The sequence below is a fragment of the Arachis ipaensis genome, chromosome B10, assembly GCF_000816755.2.
Source record: "Arachis ipaensis cultivar K30076 chromosome B10, Araip1.1, whole genome shotgun sequence".
Classification (NCBI taxonomy): domain Eukaryota; kingdom Viridiplantae; phylum Streptophyta; class Magnoliopsida; order Fabales; family Fabaceae; genus Arachis; species Arachis ipaensis.
Genome location: NC_029794.2, coordinates 122,751,713 through 122,766,248, shown reverse-complemented (window position 1 = coordinate 122,766,248; position 14,536 = coordinate 122,751,713). Strand labels below are relative to the sequence as shown.

At 33.7% G+C, this 14,536-nt stretch overlaps 2 protein-coding genes and 1 pseudogene across 2 annotated transcripts; 1 reads left to right on the top strand and 2 right to left on the bottom strand.

The window, feature by feature from the left end:
- LOC107622002 lies at positions 3,970 to 4,866 on the bottom strand (annotated as a pseudogene).
- Positions 8,671 to 11,592, top strand: LOC107621118. Its single transcript, XM_016323156.1, has 5 exons — positions 8,671 to 9,179; positions 9,260 to 9,273; positions 9,693 to 10,084; positions 10,202 to 10,685; positions 10,781 to 11,592. The coding sequence occupies exons 1-5, from the start codon at positions 8,671 to 8,673 to the stop codon at positions 11,590 to 11,592; spliced, it is 2,211 nt and encodes a 736-aa protein (XP_016178642.1).
- LOC107621119 (serine/threonine-protein phosphatase 7 long form homolog) lies at positions 12,181 to 13,723 on the bottom strand. Its single transcript, XM_016323157.1, has 3 exons — positions 13,646 to 13,723; positions 12,361 to 13,076; positions 12,181 to 12,286 (listed from the first exon to the last, which is right to left on the bottom strand). Exons 1-3 carry the CDS (start codon positions 13,721 to 13,723, stop codon positions 12,181 to 12,183), a joined length of 900 nt encoding a protein of 299 aa, XP_016178643.1.

Sequence of the window (14,536 nt, the reverse complement as noted above, 5' to 3'; positions counted from 1 at the left end):
AGGTAGTTGTTAATTTAATTATTAATTAATAATATATTATCGACAGATTTAATGGGAGAATAATCCGATGGTAAAAATTATTAATGGAAATTTTTCAACAGTAACTAGTGGCAGACAGAAAAATTCGCAGATAAATAATTATTGGCAAGATTTATATGGTCGGATTTATTTCAACGATAATTCTGATAATAAACATATTATTAACGAATTTTTTTTTAAAAATTCGCCAATAAATTTGACTATATCTACTAAATTTTTTATAGTAAAATACAAGATTTTTAAGTTTTTTTTTATTTGAATAAAAGTCGAAATAACAATAAATTTATTTAATTATTTAATAAGGTAGAAATCTTTAATTTCTACAAATATATATTGATTAATTAGTCTATAAAACACTCATCGAAGATGGTTAATTATTCCTTTTCGTGCTAGTATTTTACAACTAGTACTAGCTATTTATTACAAAATAATTCTTCTCTCATAAGTAAATTCAATTGATACTTAAATTCGTCCCAAAAAAAATCAACTTTTAAATTGTTCAAAAAATAATTTTAAAAATACAATTATAAAATAAATTGATCATTTTATCAGTTAGATAATGTTGTATCATATTAAATATTACTTGACATAACAATATAGCTCATTAGAAGATAATGTGTTACGTTAAGTGTCGCATGTGCTATAATAATATAACCAATTAATATTATATATCACAAAACAATTAGTTAACATGTTATGTCACATTAAAATACAACTAATTAATTTGTGATATATTAACCTATTACATCATCATCATCATTAATAACAAAAATATTAATTTGATTTATAATTGTATACAAAAATTAATATAACTATCAAAATTTTTCAGATACAAATTTTAAGAATGAATTATTTTTCATCGGTGAATTTGAGGATTAACTCCCTAATTATGAATTGTTATTTATTACATCATTATGAATAAGTCTCCTACTAAAGATACCTCATCAAAAATTCTTAATTTTTATTGCATAAATTATTCACAATCGATTACCAATAAATTTCAGATCATGCATTATATTATGGATTTAACTAATATGTGTCAGAAGGACCTTAGGATTTTAAATTAAAAAAATTTGTATAAAAAAATTAAAATTTAATTTTTTAATATATTTTATTATTCATTTATTAAAATAAATAAATTCAAAAATTTTACTAATGGTTACCTTAATATATGTCGTTATAATACAAATTAATTAAATCCTTGTATTATTATCAAACCCACCTTAGCCCTCTTGGCTTAGTTAGGGCTGGTAATACTAATCTTATAAATAAGTATCTAATCCGACCTTATCTATTCTGGTATAGTCGATAACCTGATTTATAGCGCGTCAAGTTGAGCATAGTGGATTGAGCAGCGGGTAGTCCTACCCGATCAGCTCGATTCCGAAATAAATTAAAGTATGTTATTAAAAAATTATACGTATATAATGAAGTTGGTAGAGAAAGAAATTATATCTTTTTTTTTTTGTAATTTTAATAAAATTTTATTATGATTTTGTTGCTTTTAATTTTAATAGGGACTTAATTTTATATTTTTTATTTTATTAATATGTTTATGAAATATAAAATGATTAGATATTGTGTTTGATTAAAAAAAATATTTTGTTGCAGATAAGATCATGTGAAAAATTTATGGATACAATTAGAGTTAAAATTGAAAAATTTTTAACCCACAAATACAACATAGTTAAATTTTAATAAAAATTTAAACCCACAAATAAAATTAAGGTATAGTTCTTCGCGTGTTTCATCTTCATTGTCGTTTTTTTATTACTATTATTGTTGCTGTATTTTTTCCTCCTTCTCTTTCTAATAATTTTACAACATTATGTATTTTTTTCTTCTTTGTTTGATTTTTTCCTCCCAAGAAGAATTATGAGAATATGAAATAAGAAGATGAAGAAGAAGAAGCAGTAGAAGACGAGGAGGAGGAAGAGGAAGAGTTTTGAATTATGTAGAACTTATCAGTACACATACACCGAAAATACACCCAAATATTTTTGTGTTACACCTAAATTTACTGTAAATATAGAAAAATGTTTCCTCCAATGCTGCATTTTTTTGTTCTTCTTTTTTTTCTTATTTCTTTCTTTCTTTTAGTTGAACGAATGTAAGTTCATCATCTTCCAAGTAATTTTATACCATTATGTGTTTCTTCTTCTTTGTTTGATTTTTTTTGTTTTTATTCTTGTTAAAAGAGTAAAACAAGAAGAAAATTGAGAAGAAAAAACAAGAAAAAAAGATTAATAAGAAAAAGATGATGATGAGAAAGAAGCAACAGAAGATGACGAGGAGAGAGAAGAAGAGTTTTGAATTATGCAGAACTTATCATCACACATATACCGAAAATATATCCAAATATCTTCGTGTTACACCCAAATACAGAAAAATATTTTCTTTAATGCAGAACTTTTACATTACATTCAATTCAAACCATCAACGATGAACAATAATTTTCACAAACAAAAACAACATTATTCAACTACAGAATCATAAACTACTAACGAAAACATTAACTAGAATCAAACCACACCTCATCAGCCACTTGATTGGATTCAAAATAATAAATTTCGTTCTGGTTCAATTGACAATCTGAACTTGAATTATTCATTATCTTCAATAACAAGATAACTCATGATGGAGGAGAAGAAATTCCAATAAAAAAAATAAGGAGGAATAAGAGGAGGAGGAAGAGGTAGTGTTAGTGAGAGAGTAAAACAAGAAGAAACTTGAGAAGGTAAAACAAAAAGAAAAGAGTAAAAGACAAATAGGTCCTTGACCTTTTAAAACGCGGACATTTTCGTCTCTCAAGATTGGAAAATACATTTCGATCCCCCACGTTTTAAAACGGCGGACAATTATATCCTTCCGTCCGTTTTGGGCAAAAAACGGCAACGGAGCCAGCTGACATGGAGGGGCAGTGAATGACGTGGCCGTTACAGTTGCTGAGGTGGATTGGGACGAAATTTTAGTGGACAAATTCGTCCCTGAAGTGCCAAACGACACCGTTTCTACCGGTGAGCCCTATTTCATCCAAACGCAAGGTGGAAGTCATGGCCGCTGCTTGTGCGATCGTCTATGATGAGTGAGGGGGTTCTTCATGCACAAGATCTCTCACAATAAGAAACAGTTCAAAGGGGTTTGATCCTCCTCTACCTCCTAAATAATACTCATTGGTTTTCTTCACAAGCTCCATGATCCTAAGGTGTTCATCTTTCACAACTTTAAGCTCCTCCTCACATTCCTCTACAAACCCTTTCATTTCCTTAACAAATCCACCTCTCTCATTGTTCTCGCCACAACATTTGGTTACAATCTCTCAAATTTCACTAACACGAGCATTGAGAATCTATAACATCCTAATGAAATTCTGATGATCAATTATTGCTGCTTTCTTTACTTCAGATAACTCATCCTTTATACCTCCCAATAACACTTGTAAACCAAGCATTAGATACTCTTTCTCTGTCTCATGTTGCACAAGGCTATTATTGTTTTCATTGGAGTTGCTTATATCACCGTTGATTTTGGGAATGTTATGCTTTTGATTCATAGCTTATCTTCTTCCTTCTGACTGAGCCACCTGCTCTACAATGAAGTGTAGCAAACTAGTCTTCCCATCAATGCTTTTTACATCAGGAAGCTTCCTAAGAGCACTTAGGTTGAAACCTTGTGCATTTCCCCTAGAAGTTTCGGCATTCATCCGGTTTCCAGCTTTGAGAATTGCCTCAAGAAACTTCAGTAATAGGCCACTAGCCCTCATCTCCTTGCAACCCTTTTCAAGAACTTTGGCTTCAATTGGTTCTTATGACTTCTGTGAAGCGCACAAACTCCAAAGGCGCGTGAAGGATGGTGACATTGCAAGATAACTTAGAGAGCAACCAAACTCTCAAATAGAAAGATAAAATAAATACAACTTTACTAAATCACCAAACCATGAAGAAGATCAACATCAATAAAATAAACTCAAATTCATCATATTCAACAAAGATCCATCAAATTCTAAGTCAAAATAACGAATCAAACAACCCCAAATCAAAACAAAAAATTTCTTTTTTTTATCTATTTTGGGAAAAGATTAATAGAAAACTGACCTTGTAGAGTGTGTTCAAGCACTTGGAGTAGCCACCAAGACCAGGGAAGCCATTGACATTGTTGGTTCTACTGATGCAATTCTTCTCTAACCTTCTCACAGTTTTATCCCAACAAGTTCACCATTTTCATTAACTGAAAATGCATCTGGGCAACTCAGAGGGTGAAGCCTTATCCCACAGAAGCAGAACACAACATCATATGTCTCATTGGGTCTTTTCAGCTGAATCCCTCTCACTTTCAGTGCATTCTCTAAATCATTCACACATGTTTCTGAGTCATCTGATAACAATGGCATCTCATATGATGATGATGATGATGATGTGTGGGTATGGCTATGGGTTAATGCAATGGAAGAATATGCAGAGTATAACCATGATGCAAGAACAGGGCAGCACCGTGTGCGGTGGAGCTCCATGTCAGAACCACCACCACCACCGCCTCCACAAGCATTCTTTATACCGTCAAAGAGTTCATCTGAGAGTGTCAAGGGGCAACCTTTGACATCAGATTGTTCAGGGAATGCAGGGATTGTTGCTATTGATGGATGAGATGGGCCTGGGTCTGGGCTTTTGTTTGGGAGGATGGGCTTAAGGGTTTGAAGGGTTGTTGTTGATGATGAGTCATTGCACATGCAGCAATGGAAGAAGAAGATGATAATGCAGAAGAGGAAAAGGGTTAGTGGTAGTGGAGCTGACATGGTGTTTGATGAAATGTTTCTGAGAGAAAAAGAAAGAAAGGGTATAATTGTCCACTAAAATTTCGTCTCAATCCACCTCAGCAACTGTAACGGCCACGTCATTCACTGCCCCTCCATGTCAGCTGGTTCCGTTGCCGTTTTTTGCCCAAAACGGACGGAAGGATATAATTGTCCGCCGTTTTAAAACGTGGGGGATCGAAATGTATTTTCCAATCTTGAGGGACGAAAATGTCTACGTTTTAAAAGGTCAGGGATCTATTTATCTTTTACTCAAAAGAAAAAGATGAATAAGAAAAAAAAGAAGATGATGGTGATAATGATGAAAAAAAAAAGAAGAAGAAGCAGTAAAAGATGAGGAGGAGGAAGAGGAAAAGTTTTTAATTATGCAGAACTTATCATCACACATACACCGAAAATTCTTAAAAATACACCCAAATATATTCGTGTTACACCCAAATTTGCTGCAAATACAGAAAATATTTCTTTAATGCATAACTTTTACATTACATTCAATTCAAACCATCAACAATGAAACATTATTCACCTATAGAATCATAAACTATTAACGAAAAAATTAACTAAAATCGAACCACATGCCAGCTACTTGATTGGATTCAAAATAATAATCAATTTTGTTTTGGTTCAATTGACAATCTGAACTTGAATTATTCATTATCTTCAACAACGAGATAACTGATGATGGAGGAGAAAGAAGAAAAGGAAGGAGGAGAAGAAATTCCGATGAAAAGAGAAGGAGGAGGAGGAGGAGGAAGAGGAGGTATTGGTGACGATGATAATGAGAGAAAAAAATAACGAAGAACTTGCAGTAACGGCCCAAAAAAACATATGCGGGTGATAACAAATGACTTCTATGACTTGTACGAGAAAAGTTCTTGTATGTGGAAAATATTTCAAAAAAATATTGGGTTCCTTTCTTTATGCTTCTAGAATAAAAAAGGAATTCCCCCAAAATTAACTATTTTTTTGAGTAATTTGTTTATGTTTCTAAAAAGTCTAAAAATAAGCAGGTTTTTTGGAAGCACATCTTAACTGGCTTCTAGCAAAACCAGTTGAAGAAAAAAAATTTGCAAAACAATAATAAGGTGCGTGTCTATATGGCCATTGTACATGTGCTAAGTTAAGCACAATAGAAGAACACCACAATGTTGTACATGCTGAAAAACAAAACTAGTGGCTAGCTGCATACTGTTACAATTAATGTAACATTAGTCCACCTACCTATATTCAAATAAATATTTAAATATTGCAATTTAATAATTTGTTGTTACTCATGGATGTAAAATTCGTGATGTATGTCTTGTATACTTATATATTACCATGGAATTTTTAGAACCGTGGTCGTGGAAGAGAAGAACAGAGGAAGAAAGCTAGGGCTCCGGATTCGCCGTTCGCGTAAAAGAGAGGAAGAAGGCTAGGGCTGTGTGTGAAGTTGCCCTTTTATACCTAGGTTAAAGGGCAACTTAGTAAAAACACACCATTGAACCCTCATTATTCGGTTCGGTCCGGTTCGGTTCGGTTTCTGCCGAATCAACCGAAATCCGAACCGAACCGATCGGTTTATTTCGAAAAAACCAAAAAAAAACCGATTTTTTCGGTTTTCTAATCGGTTGTTGTAAAATTCGGTTCGGTTCTGCGATAATTTTCGGTCCGGTTCGGTAATTTACACCCCTACCATTTACACATAATTAGAAAGTATCTTCAAATGGTTCGAATTAGATCTCCATTTATTTAAATTAAAAAAATCCATATGATATAGTCACTCTTAGTTCGAATATTTTAATTTATGGTAAAAAAAATTAATTTAATTTGATAATTAATTTTAATTTACACATGAGTAGAAAAGCATTACTAAACGTGTTTAAAGTGCAGGATTTGAATGGTTAAAAAACAAATTCAATGGTTGCAACTTATATAAATAGTTATGACTATGTTTATTATCATGTTAAAATATGATAAAATTGTTTTTTATAGAGTACAGTATCGTTTTTGTCCCTAACGTTTGGGGTAAGTTCTAAAGTTGTTCCTAACATTTCAATCGTCCTATTTAAGTCCCTAACGTTTCCAAATTGACTCAATGTTATCCTGCTGTTAGGGATCCATTAACAGAATTGACGGCGGGACAAAATTGAGACAATTTTAAAACATTAGGGACTTAAACAGGACGAAAACGTTGGGGACAAAAACGATACATAAAAATAAATTTTAATTTTATCCTTCAATAATATCAATTTTTTACTGTACATAGTATTCAATTATTTTTTTAATCACATCTAAGTAAATTACAGTTAATCACATTACTTTCATTCTAAATAAATTAATTTTTTTATAATTTTACTGTTAAAGTAATATAATTTTTTTATAAATAAATAAATTTTATATTTTCATTCTAAATAATGTAATTTTACTTTCATTACTTAATCACATTACTTATATCTTTTTTTATAATTTTACACTTATATTCTAAATAAAATAATTTTTTTATAATTTTACACTTAAAGTAATATAATTTTTTTTATAAATAAATAAATTTTATACTTTCATTCTAAATAATGTAATTTTACTTTCATTACTTAATTATATTACTTATAATTTTACACTTTTATTCTAATCACATTAAATTATTTATTTAGAATGAAAGTGTAAAATTTATTTATTTATAAAAAATGACATTACTTTAAGAGGAAAATTATAAGAAAATTTAATTTATTTAGAATGAAAGTAATGTGATTGATTGTAATTTACTTAGATGTGATTAAAAAATAATTGAATACTATGTACAGTAAAAAATTGATATTATTAAAGGATAAAATTAAAATTTATTTCTATGTGTCGGTTTTGTCCCCCAACGTTTTCGTCCTATTTAAGTCTCCAATGTTTCAAAATTGTCTCAATTTTGACCTGTCGTCAATTCTGTTAATGGATCTCTAACGGTAAGACAACATTGAGTCAATTTTGAAACGTTAGGGACTTAAATAGGACCATTGAAATGTTAGGGATAACTTTGGGACTTACCCCAAACGCTGGGGACAAAAATGATACTTTACTCTTTTTTATATAAAGAAAATTAATATTCTAAATTTTATTTTTCAAATATTTCAATTTGTGTACTTGTTTCTCAATCACCCAGTGCCAATCGGCTCATTTTTATTGATATGGAGGCTTTGTGTGTGTTATATCCGGATATGGAGTCATGAAAGCGCAATACAGATATGTGGGGCAGCTTTTTTGTTAATGTCAGGTCCAACAACTTAGATGGTGCGAGTTGTTTGAACTTCAAATTTTGACAAGCAAATCGGTTGGTCCGATTTGAGGAGGAAGAGATGATGAAAATCTGGCTGATGAAAATCGTACCATCCGAGTTGCTTGTAGTGCTGTTTTTTTTTTGTGTTGTGCTATGAAATCGGAGGGTCCGACATGCAAATTTTAAATATTTGTTTGAAATTCAAATTTTGACAAGCAAATCGGTTGGTCCAATTTGAGGAGGAAGAGAAGATGAAAATCTGGCTGATGAAAATCGTACCATCCGAGTTGCTTGTAGTGTGTTTTTTTTTTGTGTTGTGCTATGAAATCGGAGAGTCCGACATGCAATTTTTAAATATTTTTTTGAATTGAGAAAAGGTAATCGCATGGTCCGATTTGGTTGGGAGTTTAAATAAAAGTTGGTGAAAAGTGGATCAGAACAACTACTCTCTCATCTTCTTCGACTCCTTCTTCAACGGTCCTCCTAGTTTTTACTTTCTCTGTTTCGTCACTTGTTTAGTAAAGGAGCCAAAAATCCAAAACTCAAGTTTATCAGTTTGTTAATGTGATTGAGAGAAATGAGTGATAGAGTGTTATTGAAGATGTATTATTTTGGTCAGATTTTGTTACAAACATCTGAAGGAGTAACATTTGTTTGTGAAAATCCGTTAGATTTGGTGATTCCTTTTACAATCTCATTTGAGGAGCTCAAAGGTGTGATCTGTGAGAAGATTCATTCTGAGAGGGCAAGAAGGATATCATGTATTCTATACAGAAATCCTATTCAAGTGTTTGGTGGATTCGTCCAGTTTCAAACCAAATATGTAACGGACGAAGCGAGCATGCAAGATATGTTTTCCATGTATATTGAACATCGGAGTCAACTCTCGTTCATCGAGTTGTATGTTGAGTTTGAGCAATTTGAGGCCGATCGGAATATTCTACGGGAGGATTACAATAGTGACAGTGAAGAAGAGTTCGAAAGCAACTACGAAGTTGTTGGTCCAGATGGAGATGAGGTTCAAGGTGACGGAGCTATGGCTCCGGATGTGTCTGATGTGGCAACTGCACTGGCAAACGATGTGCCGTTTGAGGAGCCATCATTCATGCGAGTATTGGATTTGGAAGCCATGCATGTTTCGGAGTTTCCGGATTATACCAATGCAGGTACATAATTCTCAGTATTTATACGAAAGATTAGAATTTTTTATTAATTTATATTGATTTACTTCAATATAAATTAGAACGTACAGTTTGGTTAAAATTGGGTACGTTGAAAGTTATTAACTCAATATAAGTAAGTGAGTTAAATTAAAATTTGTGAAATTAGTTAAATACAGTTAAATTAAAATTAAGTCAATATAAATAGGAAATTATTAGTAAATTCATTAAATATAACTACTAAATTAGTTAAATTAAAATTACTATCTGTTAGTAGATTAGTTGAATACAAATAAGTATTTGTTAGTAAATTATTTAAATATAAATAGTTTGTAGGGATTTATTATAATTGATGCAGTAAAAAGTTGTGTTACCTTTATATTCGAATGTTTAAATATTTGTGTTTTCTAATTTGGTTGCATGGCTGTCCTGGTGGCAGAAATTCCTTTTCTTGCAGATGGTGAATTTGCCGTTGGGATGGAATTCAGTTCAAGGGAAGCTGTTATTAAAGCGATAAAAGAGTATACTATACGAAGAAGCGTAGATTACCGGGTGTATGAGTCTGAGCCGTTGACATTTTATGCGAAGTGTACACAGTATGGGTCTAGGTGTGATTGGCTTATCCGGGTTAGCATGATCAGCCGGAAGTACTGTTGGGTTATAAGGAGGTATAATGGCAGTCACACATGTACCAGAGCCACAATTTCTCAGGATCATTCAAAGCTGGATTCGACTACGATTGCAGAAGCAATTAAGCCGTTGGTTGAGGCTGACCCCGCCTTAAAGGTAAAATCAGTTATAGCAGAGGTGCAATCGAAGTTCAACTACACTGTTAGTTATCGAAAAGCATGGTTGGCTAAGCAAAAGGCAGTTGAAAAAATATTTGGAGGTTGGGAGGCATCATACAAAACGTTGCCTATATGGTTTGAGGCAATGTGTCACAAGAAGCCGTCGGCTGTTGTTCATTTTGAGACTATGCCTGCATACCAAGGCGATGACTTGGTGACTGATATTCGGGTATTGCATCGTGTCTTTTGGAGTTATTACCCCTGCATTAGAGCTTTCAGACATTGTAAGCCAGTTGTCCAGGTGGATGGGACTCACTTGTACGAAAAGTACAAGGGTTGTCTACTAGTGGCAGTGTCACAGGATGGTAACAACAATATCGTACCAATTGCGTTTGCAATTGTGGAGGGAGAGACTTCAGATGCGTGGCACATTTTTCTGAGTAACCTTCGTCAGCATGTTGTCACTCGGGATGGTGTGGGACTGATATCCGACCGTCACGAATCCATAAATGCAGCTGTGGAAAGGAGTAATGGGGCTTGGTCACCTCCGAGAGCCTTTCATATGTTTTGCATCAGGCATATAGAGTCGAATTTTCTGAGAAAATTTAAGGTGCCGTACTTGCAGAAACTGGTCGTCAACATAGGTAACACTCAGAATAGTTAACTAATTTAGTATCAGATTTCCATTCAATTCGTATCTTCACCGCTATTGTTTTAAATATTTCTTTACATCCTGCAGGATATTCGAGGACGGTGTGGGAGTACGAGGTGCGTTACCAACGTTTACGAGAACGGGGGGAAGCCTACACTGACTGGTTAAACCGAATCCCCTGGGAACAGTACGCGTTGGCATTTGATGGTGGATATCGATGGGGTCATATGACAACAAATCTTGTGGAATGCATCAATTCAGTCTTGAAGGGCGCACGCAATCTCCCCGTGACTGCCCTTGTGAAGGTAACATTCTACAGGCTGAACGAGTTGTTTACCCGAAAAAGAGCGAAAGCAGAAGCCCGGATTAATGCTGGCCATGTGTTTTCTAATGTCGTGACCTCGAAGTTGCATGCAAACCAACTTGCATCAGGAAACATTCAGGTTAGTTGCTTTGACCGGCAGAATGAGGTCTTTGAGGTGCGTGAGATGCCAAGTGGACTGGAGTTTGCAGTAGACCTACGTGGCCTTCGATGTGACTGTGGTGAGTTTCAGGTGGACCGGATCCCCTGTCGACATGTGTTTGCATGTTGTGCCAACCAGCGACTGGATTGGCAAGTGTATGTTCATGATGTGTATAAGATGGACCAAGTTAGGCGGGTGTACCGAGCAAGGTTTAGGCCACTAGGTAACCCCACTACATGGCCTGCTTACAACGGACCTCGGTTCATCCCAAATCCGTTCCTGAGACGCGTCGGGAAAGGTCGGCCGAAAATGACGCGCTTCTTGAATGAGATGGACACGCGAATGTTACGTCGGCCTAGGCGATGTACGATATGTGGAGCTGAGGGACACAGTCGTGGCAGATGCCATCAGCAGGGTGGTGCAAATGCCAACTGAGATCATTAGTAGATTCATTTTCTGAGATGACATTATATATGTGGCAATATATGGTTTGTCATTAGTTGTCCATCTGAGTTAAGTAAGTATGACTTAAGTAACTTGTTCTGTAGCATTACTCTCCTTCTGTTGGACTTAGTTTCTAATCTTCAATTAAGAAAAATGTGAAATAAATTAGCCCCTTTAATGTGCAATTTCAAAACTTAATTCATCTTATATTTTTCTCCCTTAATTAAACTGTCATTTTATTTTGGTTCTAATGGTAAAATTTTATGGATTTTTTTAATTTAAAAAAATTATTTATCCAAATAAATTAGATTACAAAAATTTTACAAGTTTAGACATTTAGTTGCGTTTTTGCATGCTGCAACTGTAAAAATGAAATTTACATGATTTTTTTAGCCCATTTAAATGAAAATAAACCGAAATTTTTATGGTTTATTTTCAATTTTTCATAGGTTGAAAATGCAAAAATTATTATTTTTTATTTATTTTTGTTGACACCACAAATGAAAAGCAAGTATGACTTAAGTAACTTGTTCTGTACATTAAAAATGCCTCATAAAAATGCCCGAAAGTCATAAATCTTTAATTAAAACACACGTGGCCTTCCTGCAGTTCATCAAAGGCCTTCCTAAAGTGAGCTAGATTCAAATATCTATATCTTCGGTCACCACGCTCCCAGTTACGCCACCTAATATCATATATTCAATTAGCTAAACTGAATTTTAAATATAATGCTACGGGTAGATTGTAACGTAACATTACCTGTTGGCTAGTGGAAAACTGTGGGGTTCTCTGGGGAGCGGGGATAGATATGGAAGTCGGATCCAAGCCCAACCGAGCAGAAGTGTTATTGGACCATCTATTTCCTTACAGTTATAACGAGATGCCCTGCATAACCCCCTGTAGAGGTGTGCTAGGCATGCCGAACCCCAGCTATAGTGTCCAATACTAGCAAAATCACGAAGCAAGGGAAGAAACTTCCAGTGCACACCTGCTCCAGATTTATCCCCAAACAAGATAGTCCCGATGAGCAACATAATATGGCACTTCACATACCTCTGTATACTTAATTCATCAGTCAACTGAATATTTTCTTTTAGTTCCCGAAGCCAAGTCAGTTTGATGCAGCATCCTCTACACTCCGACTTACGCGGTGCCACGCCAAATTGAAGCAAACATTCTGCCTCCAACGCTGAGAAACTACTCATTGTCATCCCAGTAACTGGAAGACCATCCATCGGGAGACCAAGAATTAGAGCCACGTCTTCAAGAGTTACGGCACACTCACCAATTGGAAGGTGAAACGTATGTGTATTTGGGTGCCACCGTTCTATTAGAGCATTCACGAGTGCTTTCTGATTTTGTACGACACCAATTTGAGATGCATGATAGAATCCAGTGACTCGTAAATGGTCCTCCACCCAATCGTTGTACCGATCCGGCAGAATTGGATGGTCACAGGTCAACATTCTTAATTTCTACAAAAAACATAACAAGTTATTAGTCAACTAACAAACTATTGCTAATTTACTACTGCAAAGCAATAATTTTTATACTACATACACTTATTAACAAAATCTTCACAACTAACTAAACAACAAATATTACTTGAAACCGATCATCTCTTATAAATTATTTGACTTAATTTGACTAAAATAAATAATTACTACTTCCAAAATTATTTATTAATAACATTAACTAATAGATACAAATACATAGATAATACATAGATATACATACTTTTCAAATCAAATCTCAATAAAATTAGTAAATCAGAGATAGTTTTTGTTTCTTTTTTTCTACTGCAAGAACAAGAATATATATAGCATCATCATCGTTAACACACTAACAATAATAATATTTAACCCACTAACAGTAACAATTTTTATACAAAAATAGTGAAAAAATTAAAGAAAAAAATTAAAATGAATCCTACTCATTCTATCTATATTTCTAAGCTCAGATGCTAACAATAATATTAACAACTAAATTTTTAATAATAATAACTATAATTATAAAATTAAAAAAAAAAATTAAACAAACTTACATAATCTGGCAAACTGAGATAGTGCATAATGTGAAGTTCAGACCGATCAACATCTTTAATTTTATTTCTTTTTGCCATTTTTCTTTGCTCTCCACCATGCACCAACAGCAGAGAAACGAAGATAGCAATGGAGTTTTGGGGTATTGAAAGTGAAGGGTGAATGTGTTAAACTCGGATGGTGGGGGTAGATTTGTTGCATCTAGCAACTCGGTACGTGGGGCACCGTCTGGGGAGCAAGGAATGAGCGCCGCGTGTCCATCATGCATCAACACGGACCCTCCGTGTTCCTTGCAGCAAGTCGGACCCTCCGTGTTGCACAATGAGTGTCGCACGGTCCGATTTCCTTTAGGGGCTGACACCACATCCATGTTCAGCACCCCCTTCCCATAACTCGGTTTAACACATTTCATAGTTCCATATCAAAATTAAATTCCGGTGCCAGTCATGTTGTTCCAACTATGCAGAAATAATTATTTTTGTGCAAAGATGATATATATATTACAACATAATTTCTCTCGTTTATAAATTTAGTTAATATTTAAATTCATTTTTCATGTTAAAATATAAAAGATTATTTCGTGACATGTTATTATATTAACCTTTTATGTCATCGTAATACGAAATATTTACCGTGATATGTTATCATCTAACTGATAAAAGATCAATTTAATTATTTACGGTCATATTTTTTAGTATTAATATGACCAACAAAATTTTTTAGGAACAATTTAAAAAATGAATTATCTTTCACCCACAAATTCAAAGATTAACCCCTCCTAAATCTAAATAATTGTTTATTACATCATCATGATACTACAAGAAATATTAGTTTTAGCGACTAACTTTTAGCGGCAATAGCTTAATGGCTGCTGTTTGTTTTATTTAAATTAT

What these genes read in the sequence shown, in the direction of transcription:
- LOC107621118 (XM_016323156.1), top strand. Translation starts at nt 8,671, where the DNA reads ATGAGTGATAGAGTGTTATTGAAGATGTATTATTTTGGTCAGATTTTG. An exon ending in AATCGAAGTTCAACTACACT is followed by an intron (nt 10,085 to 10,201) that starts GTTAGTTATCGA and finishes TGTCACAAGAAG; the next exon opens with CCGTCGGCTGTTGTTCATTT. An exon ending in GAAACTGGTCGTCAACATAG is followed by an intron (nt 10,686 to 10,780) that starts GTAACACTCAGA and finishes TACATCCTGCAG; the next exon opens with GATATTCGAGGACGGTGTGG.
- LOC107621119 (XM_016323157.1), bottom strand. Translation starts at nt 13,723, where the DNA reads ATGGCAAAAAGAAATAAAATTAAAGATGTTGATCGGTCTGAACTTCAC. An exon ending in ATCTCAGTTTGCCAGATTAT is followed by an intron (nt 13,077 to 13,645) that starts GTAAGTTTGTTT and finishes TGTTTTTTGTAG; the next exon opens with AAATTAAGAATGTTGACCTG. An exon ending in AGTTTTCCACTAGCCAACAG is followed by an intron (nt 12,287 to 12,360) that starts GTAATGTTACGT and finishes ATATGATATTAG; the next exon opens with GTGGCGTAACTGGGAGCGTG.